This window comes from Cyprinus carpio, chromosome B23 (assembly GCF_018340385.1).
Source record: "Cyprinus carpio isolate SPL01 chromosome B23, ASM1834038v1, whole genome shotgun sequence".
In the NCBI taxonomy this organism is placed as follows: Eukaryota; Metazoa; Chordata; class Actinopteri; order Cypriniformes; family Cyprinidae; genus Cyprinus; species Cyprinus carpio.
In genome coordinates, this window is record NC_056619.1 from 23,620,150 (window position 1) to 23,635,462 (window position 15,313).

General features: G+C 37.0%; 2 protein-coding genes across 2 annotated transcripts; both read right to left on the reverse strand.

Moving 5' to 3' along the window:
• Positions 1 to 3,309: 3,309 nt before the first annotated feature.
• mdp1 (magnesium dependent phosphatase 1) lies at positions 3,310 to 6,425 on the reverse strand. The gene is made up of 6 exons (XM_019121835.2): positions 6,268 to 6,425; positions 5,567 to 5,630; positions 5,335 to 5,442; positions 5,130 to 5,237; positions 3,971 to 4,056; positions 3,310 to 3,868 (listed from the first exon to the last, which is right to left on the reverse strand). Exons 1-6 carry the CDS (start codon positions 6,299 to 6,301, stop codon positions 3,786 to 3,788), a joined length of 483 nt encoding a protein of 160 aa, XP_018977380.1. The 5' UTR covers positions 6,302 to 6,425; the 3' UTR covers positions 3,310 to 3,785.
• An 854-nt stretch (positions 6,426 to 7,279) lies between these two features.
• Positions 7,280 to 10,797, reverse strand: LOC109108730. Its single transcript, XM_042750543.1, has 7 exons — positions 10,215 to 10,797; positions 9,623 to 9,784; positions 9,061 to 9,237; positions 8,419 to 8,820; positions 8,008 to 8,281; positions 7,592 to 7,860; positions 7,280 to 7,506 (listed from the first exon to the last, which is right to left on the reverse strand). The coding sequence occupies exons 1-7, from the start codon at positions 10,795 to 10,797 to the stop codon at positions 7,280 to 7,282; spliced, it is 2,094 nt and encodes a 697-aa protein (XP_042606477.1).
• Between the last annotated feature and the right edge of the window lie 4,516 nt (positions 10,798 to 15,313).

A 15,313-nucleotide genomic window follows, 5' to 3' on the forward strand; every position in this document is an offset into this window, starting at 1 on the left:
TTAAATGTTCATCATTTCTTCAGCTTTTCATTGAAAGCTTTAAATATATGATACAGTGTTGGCTCCAGTGCGTAATTATAATCCACTGCATCAATTTTTTAGCCGGTGTAAATTATTTAAATCATTTTAAGATCTAGCAGCACACGACAGGCACGCCACAAATTTCCAAACTACAGAAAACGTTAGCATCTCGAGCTGACACGAAACCGCTGTGATGTTCAGAAGGAGAATGTGCTTTTATTGCACTGTCACTTTGCTTTCTACGCGAGACGCCAGCGAAACAGAGAAGAAGAAAGCGAGGTAGAAGCGTGCTTTAGGCTTTAGACCTCAAGATGAGAGATCCAGATCAAGTGCATCTTTCCGTCTGTCTCTTGAACTGTATGATGTGTGCAGCACTTTCTGCTTTTATCTAAACAGGTTGTCAGCAAGACAGAATCACTTATTCAGAAGAAAGCCGGGATCTAGAAGGCAAAGGCAAGCCGTCATTAATACCGTGAGCTGGAATAGCAAAACATTAGAAGGAAAGGAGGCCAGCGGGCTTTTAGACCTTTAGTGAAGCTGCCCGCACTAATGCTAAATTATTCAGTAAAACACACAATCCACCACAGATAAAGTGTTTTTCAGAGTTTTAAGCTACTATACCTTCAAGAGAGCATCGTCTGCTATATGCAATTCACATTTTATAGTGCTGAAGGCAGAGCGTGATGGCCGCCTGGTCCCTGTAGCCGTTAGCAATCTCTTATTTAAAGCGGGAAAATGTAGCTGCATGCGCTACAGACATGAGTTATGAGGATTATGAGAGATCCTGCTGTCACCTGCTCTGAGATGATGTCCTCTGGCTGTTTGTGTGCTCGCTGGAGAAATGAAACCTTCAAGAAGGACTTTAATTAACATTTGTTTTCTCCCAGACTACCTCAAGACCACTGTGAGGAGGATAGAATTATAATGGGCTGATTCCTCAGAAGAGCAGCACTTCATGACTTCATAGTTTGAAGTAAAACTGTTTTAGGATCAGTGATGTACTGTTATAGTTTTTTGTAGTGCTGTCAAACGATTAATAACGAAATATGAGTGTGAACTGTATTTATTATGTACTACACTGAACAAAATTATAAACGCAACACTTTTGTTTTTGTCCCCATTTTGCTGAACTCAAAGATCTAAGACTTTTTCTATGTACACAAAAGGTCTATTTCTCTAAAATATTGTTCACAAATCTGTCTAAATCTGTGTTAGTGAGCACTTCTCCTTTGCCGAGATAATCCATCCACCTCATATCAAGATGCTGATTAGACAGCATGATTATTGCACAGGTGTTCCTTAGGCACTTTGGAGAGGTGTTCTCTTCACAGATGAATCCTGGTTTTCACTGTACAGGGCAGATGGCAGACAGCGTGTATGGCATCGTGTGGGTGACCAGTTTGCTGATGTCAACGTTGTGGATCGAGTGGCCCATGGTGACGGTGGGGTTATGGTATGGGCAGGCATATGTTATGGACAATGAACACAGGTGCATTTTATTGATGCCATTTTGAATGCACAGAGATACCGTGATGAGATCCTGAGGCCCATTGTTGTGCCATTCATCCACGACCATCACTATCATGTTGCAGCATGATAATGCAAGGCCCCATGTTGCAAGGATCTGTACACAATTCCTGGAAGCTGAAAAAATGCCAGTATACTCACCGAACATTGAGCATGTTTGGGATGCTCTGGATCAGCGTATAAGACAGCGTGTTCCAGTTCATGCCAATATTCAGCAACTTCACACAGCCATTGAAGAGGCCACAATCAACCTGATCCACTCTATGTGAAGGAGATGTGTTGCACTGCATGAGGCAAATGGTGGTCACACCAGATACTGACTGGTTTTCGGCCCCAAGTAAGTTCACAGTTGTAATACCATAAAATGTTAATGAAGTTGGAACGCGCCGCTTTTCTATCGCGAATGTGCCGAATCTGCTGATGTAATTACAGCCGCTGGGTGACAGAGAAGGGGAGGGGGAGGCCGGGGGAGAGTTGAGCTCTCGTGCCTCCGTTGGTAAAAAAAAATTGCCAATCAGCATCGAGTGTTACTGATGAGTGTTGAGAAAAGAAACCTCGTAGAGGAGGCATGCCCTTCTGATATCAACCAATCATCATAGAGACGTAAATTACGTGATATTAGTTTGAACGTCTCGCGCTGCACTGATAAGGCACTAAGTACTTATGATGAGCAGCGATATTGAATATTTGATCGCCAACAGATTTACCTGTGAAGCTGTGAGAGAACATTCAAACAGTTTATATACAAATTATAAAAGGGAAAAAACACGTCAAAGCAAAACTAGGGCTATCGATCGTTAATAGGGCTGGATATAGAATACAGCAGTCGGCTTAATTAAATATAGCCACAACAGACAGCTCTCTATTAACCTTGTTTGACTTTTAAGACGGGATGGATGTGGGTTGCTTCATAAAGTGATAGAAACAGGCCTAAGTTTATATTAGTATCATCTTTTGTGTATGTGTGTCGTTTCCACGTCTTTCGTGTATTTGAGCGTTCTAGCCTAATCGAGTTAATAAATAATCAAAAATATAAAAATAACATACACGGAAACAAAACCAACACAACCGCCACTGCTCAAAACTAGCCTAATCGAGTTAATAGGGCTTGGATCGCGTTCCGGGTTGAGTAAAATACGGTGTTTTGTTAAGCTTTTAATATTCGGGGTTCCCCTTGTAAAATGCAAGTTAATCCATTTTTTTTCAAAGGAGGGCGATTATGGTTGCGCTATTACACCCCACAATCCACAACGGTTGTTAGGGGTTAAAGATCACGTTATTGGGGTCCGGCTTCAACCTGGCGGACATGAAAACTCAAATACTCAACAATAAATAAATAAAAAATAAAAAAAAACACAAGAACTGAACACAATAAAAATATTTATTTAATATAAAAATAAAAAAAAACACAAGAACTGAATTTATTTAAAATAGAAATCTTTTGTAACTTTTTAAATGTCTTATTGACACGTATACTCAATTTAATGATTTCTTGCTGAATAAAAGTATTAATTTCTTTTAAAAAAAAACTTAACCCCAAACTTTGGTATAAATGGACAAATATTGCAGTACTCTAAAAGTAAAATAATTAAACAAGTACAGCATGACAACACTATTTTCAAATGGTACAGTATATTTAAAGCTATCAATTAAAACTACAGTGTTTACTTATATATATAAAAATAGTATTTGTGTGGAGAAATGAATTTAATTAGAGAGACAAGAGAGAAAATGACATTTTAAAAAGAGACCAACAAAAAATGGAAGACACGTGTTTTATAAATGTAATAAATATAAAACTATTTTTTCCATTGTAGTCTCTGTACAGAAAATCTGTCACATACAGTAACAATTAAAACACTGACCTTTTTGTTTTAAAATGTGTGCATGCTGTGTTTAGTTCCATTTAACTTAAAAGTCTTTATTAGATAAAAACAAGCAAAGGTGCATTTCTTTGAAAGACTAGGTGTGTCACTTAAAGGAACAAATCATTAATTTATACATTGAAAAATAAAATATATAAATAAATTGCATCTCAAATTACAAAAAAAAGAGCTTCAATTAATGTTTTAAAATGGAGCTAAATAATAAACTATTTAAACGTTAAAAACGGTTGATTACACAGAAATAACCACTAAACATGACCCTCCTAGTCCTCCATACATAACAGTTTTTTTGCACAGCAAATGGGTTCTTCTTCATTTGCAGCAGCTGCATCTCCACAGGACCAGATGCCTTCACTGCTTCTTGCTGAACTGCTCAAGTGCTTTCTTGACTAGATCCCAGGTGATGGCATTACAAACCTTCACACAGTGAACACCTAAAAGAGCGGGAAAGGGCAGCTGATTCAGCCGGATGTCTCCAACTTTGATCGTACAGTAGAGCTATAAAGGTTTGCGGAGGAGAGTAAGCAGAGACTTACCCAGCTTGCCAACCTCCAAGATGTTCCTATCCTCATCATCAAAGAACATCATGTCAGAAAACTGGACGCCACTGTCAGCTTTCAGCCTGGAGACAGAACAACAGTCAGACGGTCTGAGGTACTGTAGACACGCACACATGTGAGCGAGACGCTGCATGCAAAGACAGACGCACGCACTGTCATGCCACTTTGATTTAGAACAGAACTGTGAAATTACACACTAAATTATGTTTTTGAAAGGTTTTTACACTCTCTACGGCTACATTTATTCGATTAAAAATACAGTAATATTGTGAAATATTATTACAATTTAAAATATGTTTTCTATTTGAATATATGTTAAACTATAATTCATTCCTGTGATGTGAAGCTGAATTCTCATCATCATTACTCCAGGCTTCAGTGTCAAATGATCCCTCTATCATTCTAATCATTCTAACATGCTGATTCTCTGCTTAAGAAACATTTATTATTATTATCAACAGTTTAGCTGCTTAATATTTTTATGGAAACTGTGCTAATTGTTTTTTCAGGATTTATTAATGAATAGAAAGTTCTATTACGTTTGAAACAAATCGTCTGTAACATTATTAATCTTTACTGTTTGATCAATTTAAAGTGTCCTTATAGAATAAACATTCATTTATTTTGTTTTAAATCTTAAGCAAAAACTGTTTTCAAAATTGACAATAATAAAAAATGGTTTTATTTAAAAAAAAAAAAATGTAAATATTCTAATTACAATTGTACATATTCTAAAGGAACCGGGAATGGTTCTAGAATGTTACAGTGGTTGCACTATAGAGTTACTCATATGTTCACATTGTTTTTAAGTATTGCTGTGAGGTTGCTGGAGTGTTTTGGGTGGCTACTAGGGTCGTGGCCTAATGGTTAGACTTGTAACCCAAAGGTTGCGGGTTCGAGTCTCAGGTCCGGTGGGGGGAGTGAATCTACAGAGCTCTCTTCCACCTTCAATACCACGACTGAGGTGAGACCCTTGAGCAAGGCATCGAACCCCCAACTGCTCCGGGTGTGTGTTCACAGTGTGTGTGTGCACTTGGATGCGTTAAATGTAGAGCACAAATTCCGAGTATGGGTCACCATACTTGGCCACGTGTCACTTCACTCTACTGAAATTCAAAAATTTAAATTTCTGTACCTTTTAAAATGAGGGACCTTTGATCCGGGATAGATCTCCTTGAAGGAAATGTATTGGTCAAGTTTATAGAGTGACAGCAGCTGATTGGCTCCTTCTGTCTCACCAGTTCTATGAGAAACAGAAAAAGAACAAAGCTTTGAGATATATATATGTGTGTGTGTGTGTGTGTGTGTGTGTGTGCTCATTTGATCATTTGCAATCTTACCGCGATGCAATGCCTATCTTGAAGCCCTGACTATGCAGTGAGCTCAGGATCTTTTCAGTATCGTGATAAATGGGAACCTTGGCAAATCTTGAATCCCGCACCGTGCCGCTGGAAAAGCAGGAGACAAGTCAGTGTGTGCCAGCAATAAAGCAAAAACTTCAGGATAAACAACTCTTAAGTATGTTAAGGGAGAACAAACAATGAATTTAAGGATATAGCGATGAAGGCAAACCTGTCATCGATGTGAAAAGGTGGATCAACGTGGGTGTCGACCCAGAACGGCCACAAGGTGTAATCTGTTTAAATCCAAGAGAGAAAAAGACATAATTGTAATTTCTATATATCAGGGGTGTCACTATATACCGGTCTTGACGATAACTGTGATATTTTTTTAAAATTAAATATTGTTATTGTGTTATTTTAGGGGTGTCACTATATATCGGTGTGTGCGATAACCATGATATTTAAAAATTAATAGTGGATGTATATTAACATGACACATAAATAATCCAGTGTCATAACCAGAAAATAACCAGATCATTTCTGTCAAAGGTGTTCAACAGTCACTTAGTGAATACTATAAAATAATATAATCTCTGCCTCATTCTGTGACGAGAAGTCATATTAGTTCACAAAAGGAAATGATTTCAAACCGGTTGCCATTATGTGCAATTGTTCCTTTTGTGTGCAATAGTATAATATATACATTATATATTACACACAAACAGTATATTTGGTATAGTTACTACAGTTATACCAGTAAGCATGTTAACGTTATTTGGTATCAGGCATCATTGTCACCAGCCAAATTCTGTGGTCTGTACAGTATGAAAATATATGAGGAAGTGTATTTATCTTCCCATTCATCAGGTTTCAGGTTTATAAACCCATACCGTTATTCTAAAGTACAAAACGCTAAGTTTGAAAACTTACCTAGGTCGAACACTATTAATTTCGGCGTAGACATCTTTGATTAGCGACTGACAAGGAGGAAAACTAAACACACAATTCAAATCACATAAACAGAACACACTGCTTTCGTTTCCACTAAATCCTGCTTTACCGGTAATGCGGAAGTAGCGTCATGACGTCAGCAATGCACACGAGGTTAAGTGGCTTTGAGGTTTTGCAACCAACCCTCAAAAACAAGAACAAGAATAACAACTGGCCTACTAATAATTAGATATAAAATATGCCAAATATATATTTTATGCTAAAAGGTTTATTCTATTTTGTGATTATATTACCAAGCAGAAAAAAATATATATAAAATAAGCATATATATTTAGCCTTTATTAAATAAAGTATTATGTTTTATAGAATTTATGTATACAGATACACATACATTTGGATTTGAAGGGTGGGGGTTAGTTAAATAATATAAAGAGTCTGAAAGTTTTTGCATATATGAATTATGGTTTTACAAAAGCAATGAATCTGTAAGTATAGTATTTTGGCATATTATGGATATCTTGGTGTTTTTTGTGCAAGAGACAGAAAAATATTAGGAGTTAGAAGGTGCCTTGCAAATAATATCAAGTGAGTTATGAATATGAATAATATTTGTGGAAATATTTATTACTATGATTTTGCATTGTATCAGAGTACTTGTTTATATCAACATAATATTTTAATATTAATTATTGTGCCTTATTTTATTTATAATCAGGGGTTAATGATCAAATAAAGTACCAGTTTAACAAATTTTAATCATACTTGTCAAGTATTAAAGTAGTCATAAAAAGTCTCAGAATATATACGGTATTTTGACTGTATATATTAATTATAAACAAACATCCTGAGAACTTCTTATAAATGCAATTCCAAATCAAACACATACTGTACCAAAGTAGAAATCAGGAACACCAAAAACAATGCTTGACAAAATTTTATTCAAATTCATGTGCAAATAGATTAAGTATTAGTAATTATTAAATAGTCTGTGCTATGTTTTTAGTGGCACTTTGCTGCCTGGTTGTTTTCGCTGCTCCACAAGTTCAGCATTGAGGGACATCAGCTGCATCAGGAAGCTCACGGAGGGCTTGATGTGTCGCACCTTTATAACGTGATCGATGGATTCCTCCACCATCATGTCACGGTGGATCACCAGATATGCCAGCAAAAGTATAGGGGAGTGGCTGACACCATCACAGCAGTGAATTAACACCTTATCTGTGGAAATAAAAACAGAAACACAGTCAAAAATCTTATTCCCTAAAAAATTAATCACTGCAGAACACTTGATAAAAGATCTTACTTTCTGGGTTCCTCAGGGCCTTGTGGATGAATTTGGCAGCTGGTAAGAAGTACATGCCCATTTTCAAACCATCTCTGTGTGTTGTAGGCAAGCCACAATATTTGATGTTCATGCCTCTGTAATATTTCTTCCCTGTATTAATCTTTCCATTCAGGTCTTTCTCTTTTGGCATTCCCATCAAAACCCTCAGCTTCTTCTTCACAGCTGCAGCATTTAAGATGTGGGTAATACCCATCTCTTTGAGTTTGGTTCGGTCTCTTGCTGTCTCTCTGCACAAGAACACAGCAATCTAGATTAGTCTTTCAGTAAAGAGGATTTACATTGTAGAAATACAGTTGTGTTTGATTCCATGCTCCTGCATTACATTATTGCTTCATCACATGGTTTATATTAGTCTATATGAGTTCCAGACTCACTCATTTCCCACAAAGATGTTGGGCCAGACCTCAGTGACAGGTGTCTCAGACAGTGTACATTCCTCCAAACGGTTTTTCAACTGGGAAATGTTTTGAGGAATATAGTTCTCTGAGACTGAAAGCTCTGTCACTTGAGGTTCTCTCTTTGGAACGCTTGCTTCTGGGATACACGGAGGCTCTGGAACAGCTGGATCCTTCTGAGGCTGTGCTGAGATCCCAAAAAGCTTTTGGAAGAACGCACTCATTTTATTGATCTTCCTCACTTTGACATATTCTGAAAAAGAGGAAGGCAGTATGTTATTAGAAACATCTTTAACAACAGATTAGACATGAATCATTTGTCTGACTTGAAGGACATTCTGTTTGCATGTTATTGTAATGTTGCAAATCAAATGCTCTGTTGACATTCACCTGTTGGGACGTCCTCCTCAGGGGTTTCAGGAGAAACATCAGTGCCACCCTGATCGGTCCCGCTGCTGCTCCCTGACACTTCTGCTGAAGGCCTTTCTGGATCGGTCAGATCTTCAGACACCAGCGTTGGGCTTCTCAGTTCTGAGATGGCATCGCTGATGTCAACCACCAAACCTTCTGAGGACACAGGTTCCAGTTCAGAACTGCTCAGGATAGACCATTCCTCAGGATCCAGTCCAGGTTCCATAGGCTCAGATGATGAGGACAAAGGTTCAGATGTTGGTTCAGGAACACTTGCATCTGGGACACACAGTGACTCTGAAACATCTGGATCCGGCTGTGTTGAATTCTCATAACGCTTTTTGAAGAACGCACTAATTGTCTTCCTCACTTTGGCATATTCTAAAAAATGAAGAAAAACAATATTTTATAAAAAGTATTTCTAACCACAGATTTAACATGTAAAGTGTGGTCACTTTTACTGTTGCTCAGCGAAATCAAGTGACGGCCAAAAAAATTCCTATGCAGATTTCACTCATATTCAAGTGTGTCACTTGAATTACCACATTGACCAGTAGAAAGCTGCTTGGTTTGAAATGGTTTAAAGGGTTCAGCACCTACATTTACTCTGTTGATATTTACCTATTGGGATGTCCTCCTGAGAGATATCAAAAGAAGCATCCATGCCACCCTGACCAATCTCACTGCTGCTTCCTGCTGCTTTACACAGGAACGTGGAAACAGCCAGATCAGTTTTGGGCTGTGCTGAGATCCCAGTCCGGAAGTACTCACTAATGGTCCTCCTCACTTTGGCAAAGTCTGAAAAAGAAAAACATGTTATTGGAAATATCACTAACCACAGATTAAACATTGATAAAGTGTGGTCACATTTACAGTTGCTCGGCGAAATTAGGTGAGCCAAAAAAATTCTGTATGCAGATTTCTCTCATTTTCATGATGAACACTTGAATTCACCATGCTGACCAATAGCATGTGTACCAAACGAATGCGGTGTTTTTTTAACCACTGTACATGTGGAAAATCTATGTGTGGAATGTAATTTGTGTGAGCTGTGCTTACAATGGATCTTTTTTTGTCAGCGAAATTTTGCTGTTTTGACGGAACCTTTAGTCGAACAGGTTTTTTTTTTTTTTTTTTGCAACTCAATACAATTTTGCATTTCAACTGCTCTGTTGATATTTACCTAATGGGATGTCCTCCTCAGAGATTTCAGATGAAGCATCCATGCCACTGCTGCTTCCTGCTACTTTACACAGCGACTCGGAAACAGCCGGATCAGTCTTAGACTGTGATGAGATCCCAGTTCGGAAGAAATCACTCATTGTCTTCCTCACTTTGGCAAATTCTGTAATAGAAGAACAATATGTTATTAGAAACATGTCTAACCACAGATTAAACATGAATAATTAACATGCAGTCACAATTACTGTTGCTCGGCAAAATTAAGCGAGAAGAAAAGAATTTCCAATGCAGATTTAGCTCATTTTCCAGTTGATCACTTGAATTTTCCATTTACAACAAAGACATAAACTGCAGCAGAAAGTGTTCTTGAGCAGAACTGACTGAACAATAAGCTATTTTATGTTGTTTTTGACCTGCTGTACCAAAAAACATTTCGAACCATAACATCTTCTGTGTGAGCTGTGCTCACAGTGGACCTTTTTTTGCCAGTGAAATGTTGCTGAAATATCACTAATGTAACTGCATATTTAGTCTGACATTTTTATTAGGATCTCATTGCAATGTTACATTTCAACTGATCTGTTGACATTTACCTGTTGGGATGTTCTCCTCAGAAGTTTCAGGAGAAACATCCATGTCTTCCTGATCAATCTCACTGACGCTCCCCTCCACTTCTGTGGAAGACCCCACTGGATCAGTCAGTTCTTCAAACTTCAGCGACACGGACTCTGAGATGGCATCGTTGACGTCAGCTTCCAGCTGCACATCTTTCTCCTCACAGGAGACTTCTTCCAGCTGCACATCTTTCTCCTCACAGAAGACTTCTTCTTGCTGCACATCTTTCTCCTCACAGGAGACTTCTTCCAGCTGCACATCTTTCTCCTCACAGAAGACTTCTTCTTGCTGCACATCTTTCTCCTCACAGGAGACTTCTTCCAGCTGCACATCTTTGTCCTCACAGGAGACTTCTTCCAGCTGCACATCTTTCTCCTCACAGGAGACTTCTTCCAGCTGCACATGTATGTTCTCTGGTTTATAGCAATTGAAATTGTCATAGATGGCACTGGTGATCTCGGACTCCACATCATGGTCATCTGATGCCCAGAAACTGTCAGTGCAGTAGAAGACACCATTGACATAAACCTCCACAAGCACTTCTCTCAGTTCTGAAGACATGATGGTGTCTGGTGTTTTGTATCTGATACTGTTAGTTCAAACGGTATCTGTTAATGTCAGATGTAGAGTTGTCAAATTGTATTTGAAACACACTGTGAGTACAGATTGAGTCAATAAACTGTATGTATCAACACGCTGAGTATAGACTCTTTCAGGACGGACAGTGTTTGAACGGTCTGTTTTGGTAGACTTTCACTCGCGTTTCTGTTCAGAAAATCATCGAAGTGAAGAGATTCTGTGAGTGACGTCATAAAAGTTACGCGTCTTTTATATTCCACAGTTGCTATAGAAACATTAGCGTTCGATCACAGTCACGTGGGCGATATAATGGCGATATCGTCTCTATCGCGACTATTTGCAAATAATGTTTTAAAATATGCACACGCACTTTTATTTGTGTACTTAATGTCGAATGTACGTTTCTTCAACATTAACAAAAAATCCATGTTTTTGAGAAAAAAAATTAAATTAGAAAAAAAACATAAACTAGATATCACTAATCACTGCATATTACAACTTCCATACTAAAAAACATTTCTATACTAAAATATTTGTCAAATATTAAATGTTTTTCGCTACTTACAGTTCGTCACTCTCGCTTCGCGCTTCTGTTCTGAAAGTAACATTCGATCATTTTCTCAAGTCAGGCCAGGCCGGAATATAGGTAATAATATACGTTTGATTTTTTCATGGGCATTATCTCCGTATAAGCACGAGGTTATCAAAGCAATTGATGCTATCACAAAATTCTCCGAAGTCTCGGGTTTAAGAATGAATCTAAATAAATCTGCCTTGTTGTCACTAAAGGAATGTGACTTATCAGTAATAAGTGGTATTCCTGTTAAAAATACAATAACATATTTGTGGTTTATCATTAATAAAATTGAAAAAAGGCGTTGTAATCTCAATTTTGACCCCATAGTAGAGAAAATAAGGAAAAGATTTAATATATGGTTGATGAGGGACTTGTCACTGAATGGCAGAGTTTTATTGTCTAAGGCAGAAGGGATATCGCGTGCCGTCTATCTATCTTCATCCATGGGAATGCCAGCTAGTGTATATAAAAATTGATAAGATCTTATTTAATTTCATTCGTAGGAATAGATCCCATTATTTACGTAAAGATATTTTATGTAATTAAGGAAAGATGGTGGTCTTGAAGTGTTGACTTTTGAAACCTTAAGTAATTCCTTTTTGGTGAATGGTTAAGTTTTAATTAAGGAAGCAGAGAGCATTTGGAACACATTTCCCAAACGATTTTTGATTCACTGGGAGGATTAAACTTGTTGTTGAAATGTGATTTTAAAATTGAGAAGTTACCTGCGAAGTTGGGCCAACTTTCACAAGCATGCCCTGTTAGCCTGGAAAATGGTCTACAAGCACAATTTTTCTCCCACAAACTGTTATATTTGGAACAACAGGAATATTCAATATAAAAATAAATCTATATATTATCAAAGATGGGTAGATAACAACATTCTATTAGTTGAACAACTCATGGACACAGAAGGTCAGTTACTAACATACGACGAGTTTCTTTCAAAAGCAAAATTTCCTGTCTCCCCTAAGGAGTATGCTGTCATTTTTGATGCTGTGCCAAGAAATATCATTCAGATTTTAAAATATAACTCAACTGTTGTAAGTGGCAGTTATTTGACTACACAAGAACATTTTCTTGGCGACATTGAAATCACTACCAAAAAATGCCCAAACAAATACATTAGGAATCTAATGCACACTAAAACACTTCCTGCAGCAAGATCCTTTTGGGCTTCTCAGTTTGAAGAAATCAAATGGGAAAGAATATGGTTAATTGGGGACAAGTTCCTCTTAAATAATAAAATAAAGGAGGTGTCTTATAAAAATTGTACATAGAATATACCCAGCAAAGAAAACTTTAAAGAGATTTAAAATTGAAATTGAATATTCCTGTACCTTTTGTGGTAATTATGATGAAACAATTTGTCATCTGTTTTATGATTGTATATATAGTAAGATATTTTGGAGAGATGTTGAAAACTATATAAGACGTAAAACTTTAACATTGAGGGGGAAAGATGTGTTTATTTACTTTGAAGATGGTGGAACAGATAAGGATTTTTCTTTTTTTGTCCAATTGTTTTTAGTCTTAGGAAAATTCCCAGTTCATAAGAAGAAATGGGCAGAGTCCAAACCAAATTTTGAACACCTTTTAGCAGAGCTAAAACAATATCACACCACTGTAAGAGGTCTTAAAAATAGAAAGGCTATTAAGACCGATCTTGTACTCTCTAAATATGGTTTAATTTGCATCATTTTATGTAATTTGATCTCGGTATTTTTTTATTTCTATTTATTTTGTGGTTATTGTTTGTCTGTATGCTTGTTCGTAGTGTATGACTTTCGACATATACCACGTCATAAAATCAGCGCGGGCTTGTAGAGGGTTTCTTTAAAAAAAAAAAAAAAAAATTCTCAAGTCAGTTATTTTGTTTTGAATCAGTCGGAATCACTGATCTATAATAAAGAATAGTGGTACGAATTCTTTACTGAATTTCCGTTTAACTTTAAAAGGGTAGCTTAAATATTTTTACCCTGAGAAATTGCTCAACACGTTCATTCTATAGGATTTGTTTATTTATTTATTTTTTATTATTTATTTATGAAGCTGTTTCATTGCAGTGTTTAAAAATTATAGCTACAGTTTTCAAAATTATTTTCGAAGTTGTAAATGAAACCGATTAGATTTCAGTCTTAGTACTTAAACATTTCACATTTAATTCAATGTATTAATAATAACACTTATTTGCAATTAGATGTGAAATATACTAGCAATTTCTAAATTAAATTGTTTTTACACCATTTTTTTCAGTATAATTTTTATTTTCATTTATTTATACTGTACGACACAAAGCAATCACTTTTAATAATAAACAACAAGCACAAACTACGCAAAAGTGGCAGCCCTTCTGATGCACTCAATGCCTGAATTCACTCGCTCAGGTGAGCTTCAGTATGTCTTCCATCTTTAATTTCCTGCTCAAATAAAATGACATGAAATATCACGGCTGTTCCAGATGAAATCCCTCTCTCGCTCTTCCCCTCTCTTCAGGCGCATTTGATTAAACCCATCTTCTGTCCCTGAAGCCTGTGGTGGTGAGGACAATGCCCATCAGAACCATCAGCCACAGGGAGGCTGAGAGGAGCCGGTTGCTAGGAGACATTCAAATTCCAGACTCATCTTTGAAGAAGCTGCTGTTGATGCATTCCTAGGATAACTGGAGTAAACAGACATGAAAGTAAAGCACTAATGATTTACAACCACAGATGTGTCGTGAGTAATTATTCACTCACCAACTCCTATTCTCAATCAACGTATAATATCACTGGTGAGCTGCCAGATTTGTGAAAGTCAATGTTACCATTAAAGTCATTACAGGTTCAGTCCTCATCGAGTTACCTGAGGTTAAGAGTCTTGATTAACCCTATAAAGCCTGCTGTATCATTTGATACTCACATTTCTAAATATCATCAAAATATCACCATGATTAAACTTTGCTGAAAAACCTGTTGTACACAATCTACTACGAGCCTTTTTTAATCTGGTTTATACATATTTAGCAAAGCTTTAAAAGGCTTTTAGTATGAATGTAAGAACATCCAGCTACAGCTTGGATTGGAATTGTGCTGTGAAAATAATGATTTTAAGTAATCCTAAGAATAACTTTTTTATTAGCCTATTAGTAATATTTTTAAGATGAATGCTTACTTAACGTGCCCACGCTGCAAGTGAGAGGTTGTGCACATATTGTAGTTAATTATAATGGATTTTTTGCACCCCTCGCTTACTTAGAACAATCACAATGTCATGTTGCTGTGTGTTGAAATGAATTGACATGAAATGCTTGGCATAAAGACTTAAAGATTTATTACTGTCTATAAATATTTATTGCCTGTAATTTAGTGCAGTGTTTCCTACTTGTCAGTCTGCACCGCAGTTTCCGAAGGGATTCAATGTGTTAAACTTGACAATGTGTTAAAAATGACAATAAACCTCAATTTGACTTTAAGTAATCGCCTAAAGGTAAGAATTTTGTTGCAACACCTTTGAAGAACTCCCTTCAGGGATATCCCTTGGTTCAAACTCTTCAGGGGTTTCATGTGCTGCTAAGCTCAGTGTACCCTGCTAAAAAGACCAGTTTTAACCAGCTGGGTGATTTGCTGGTTTAGTCTGTGTCTTCAGTCTGACAAGACCACAAAACCCTTCTAAAACCATTAAATGAGACAGGCCAGGGGCGCCAAAACTGGGGTATGTAGTAGTGCATAAGGGTGCCTCATGAGGGAGGGGCCCCATTTTGTCAAGATCATTCTGTGAAAATCTTTAATAAAATATTGTGTGTAAAAGTAAAAATTTAGTATAATATCATCAATACACCCATACATATAAACATATACATCCAGACAGATCAGGCGTTCCAGACGGATCCGGTCCAAGGTTTATGCACATGCTCCAAGTCTTCTTGTCCACTTTTAGTGT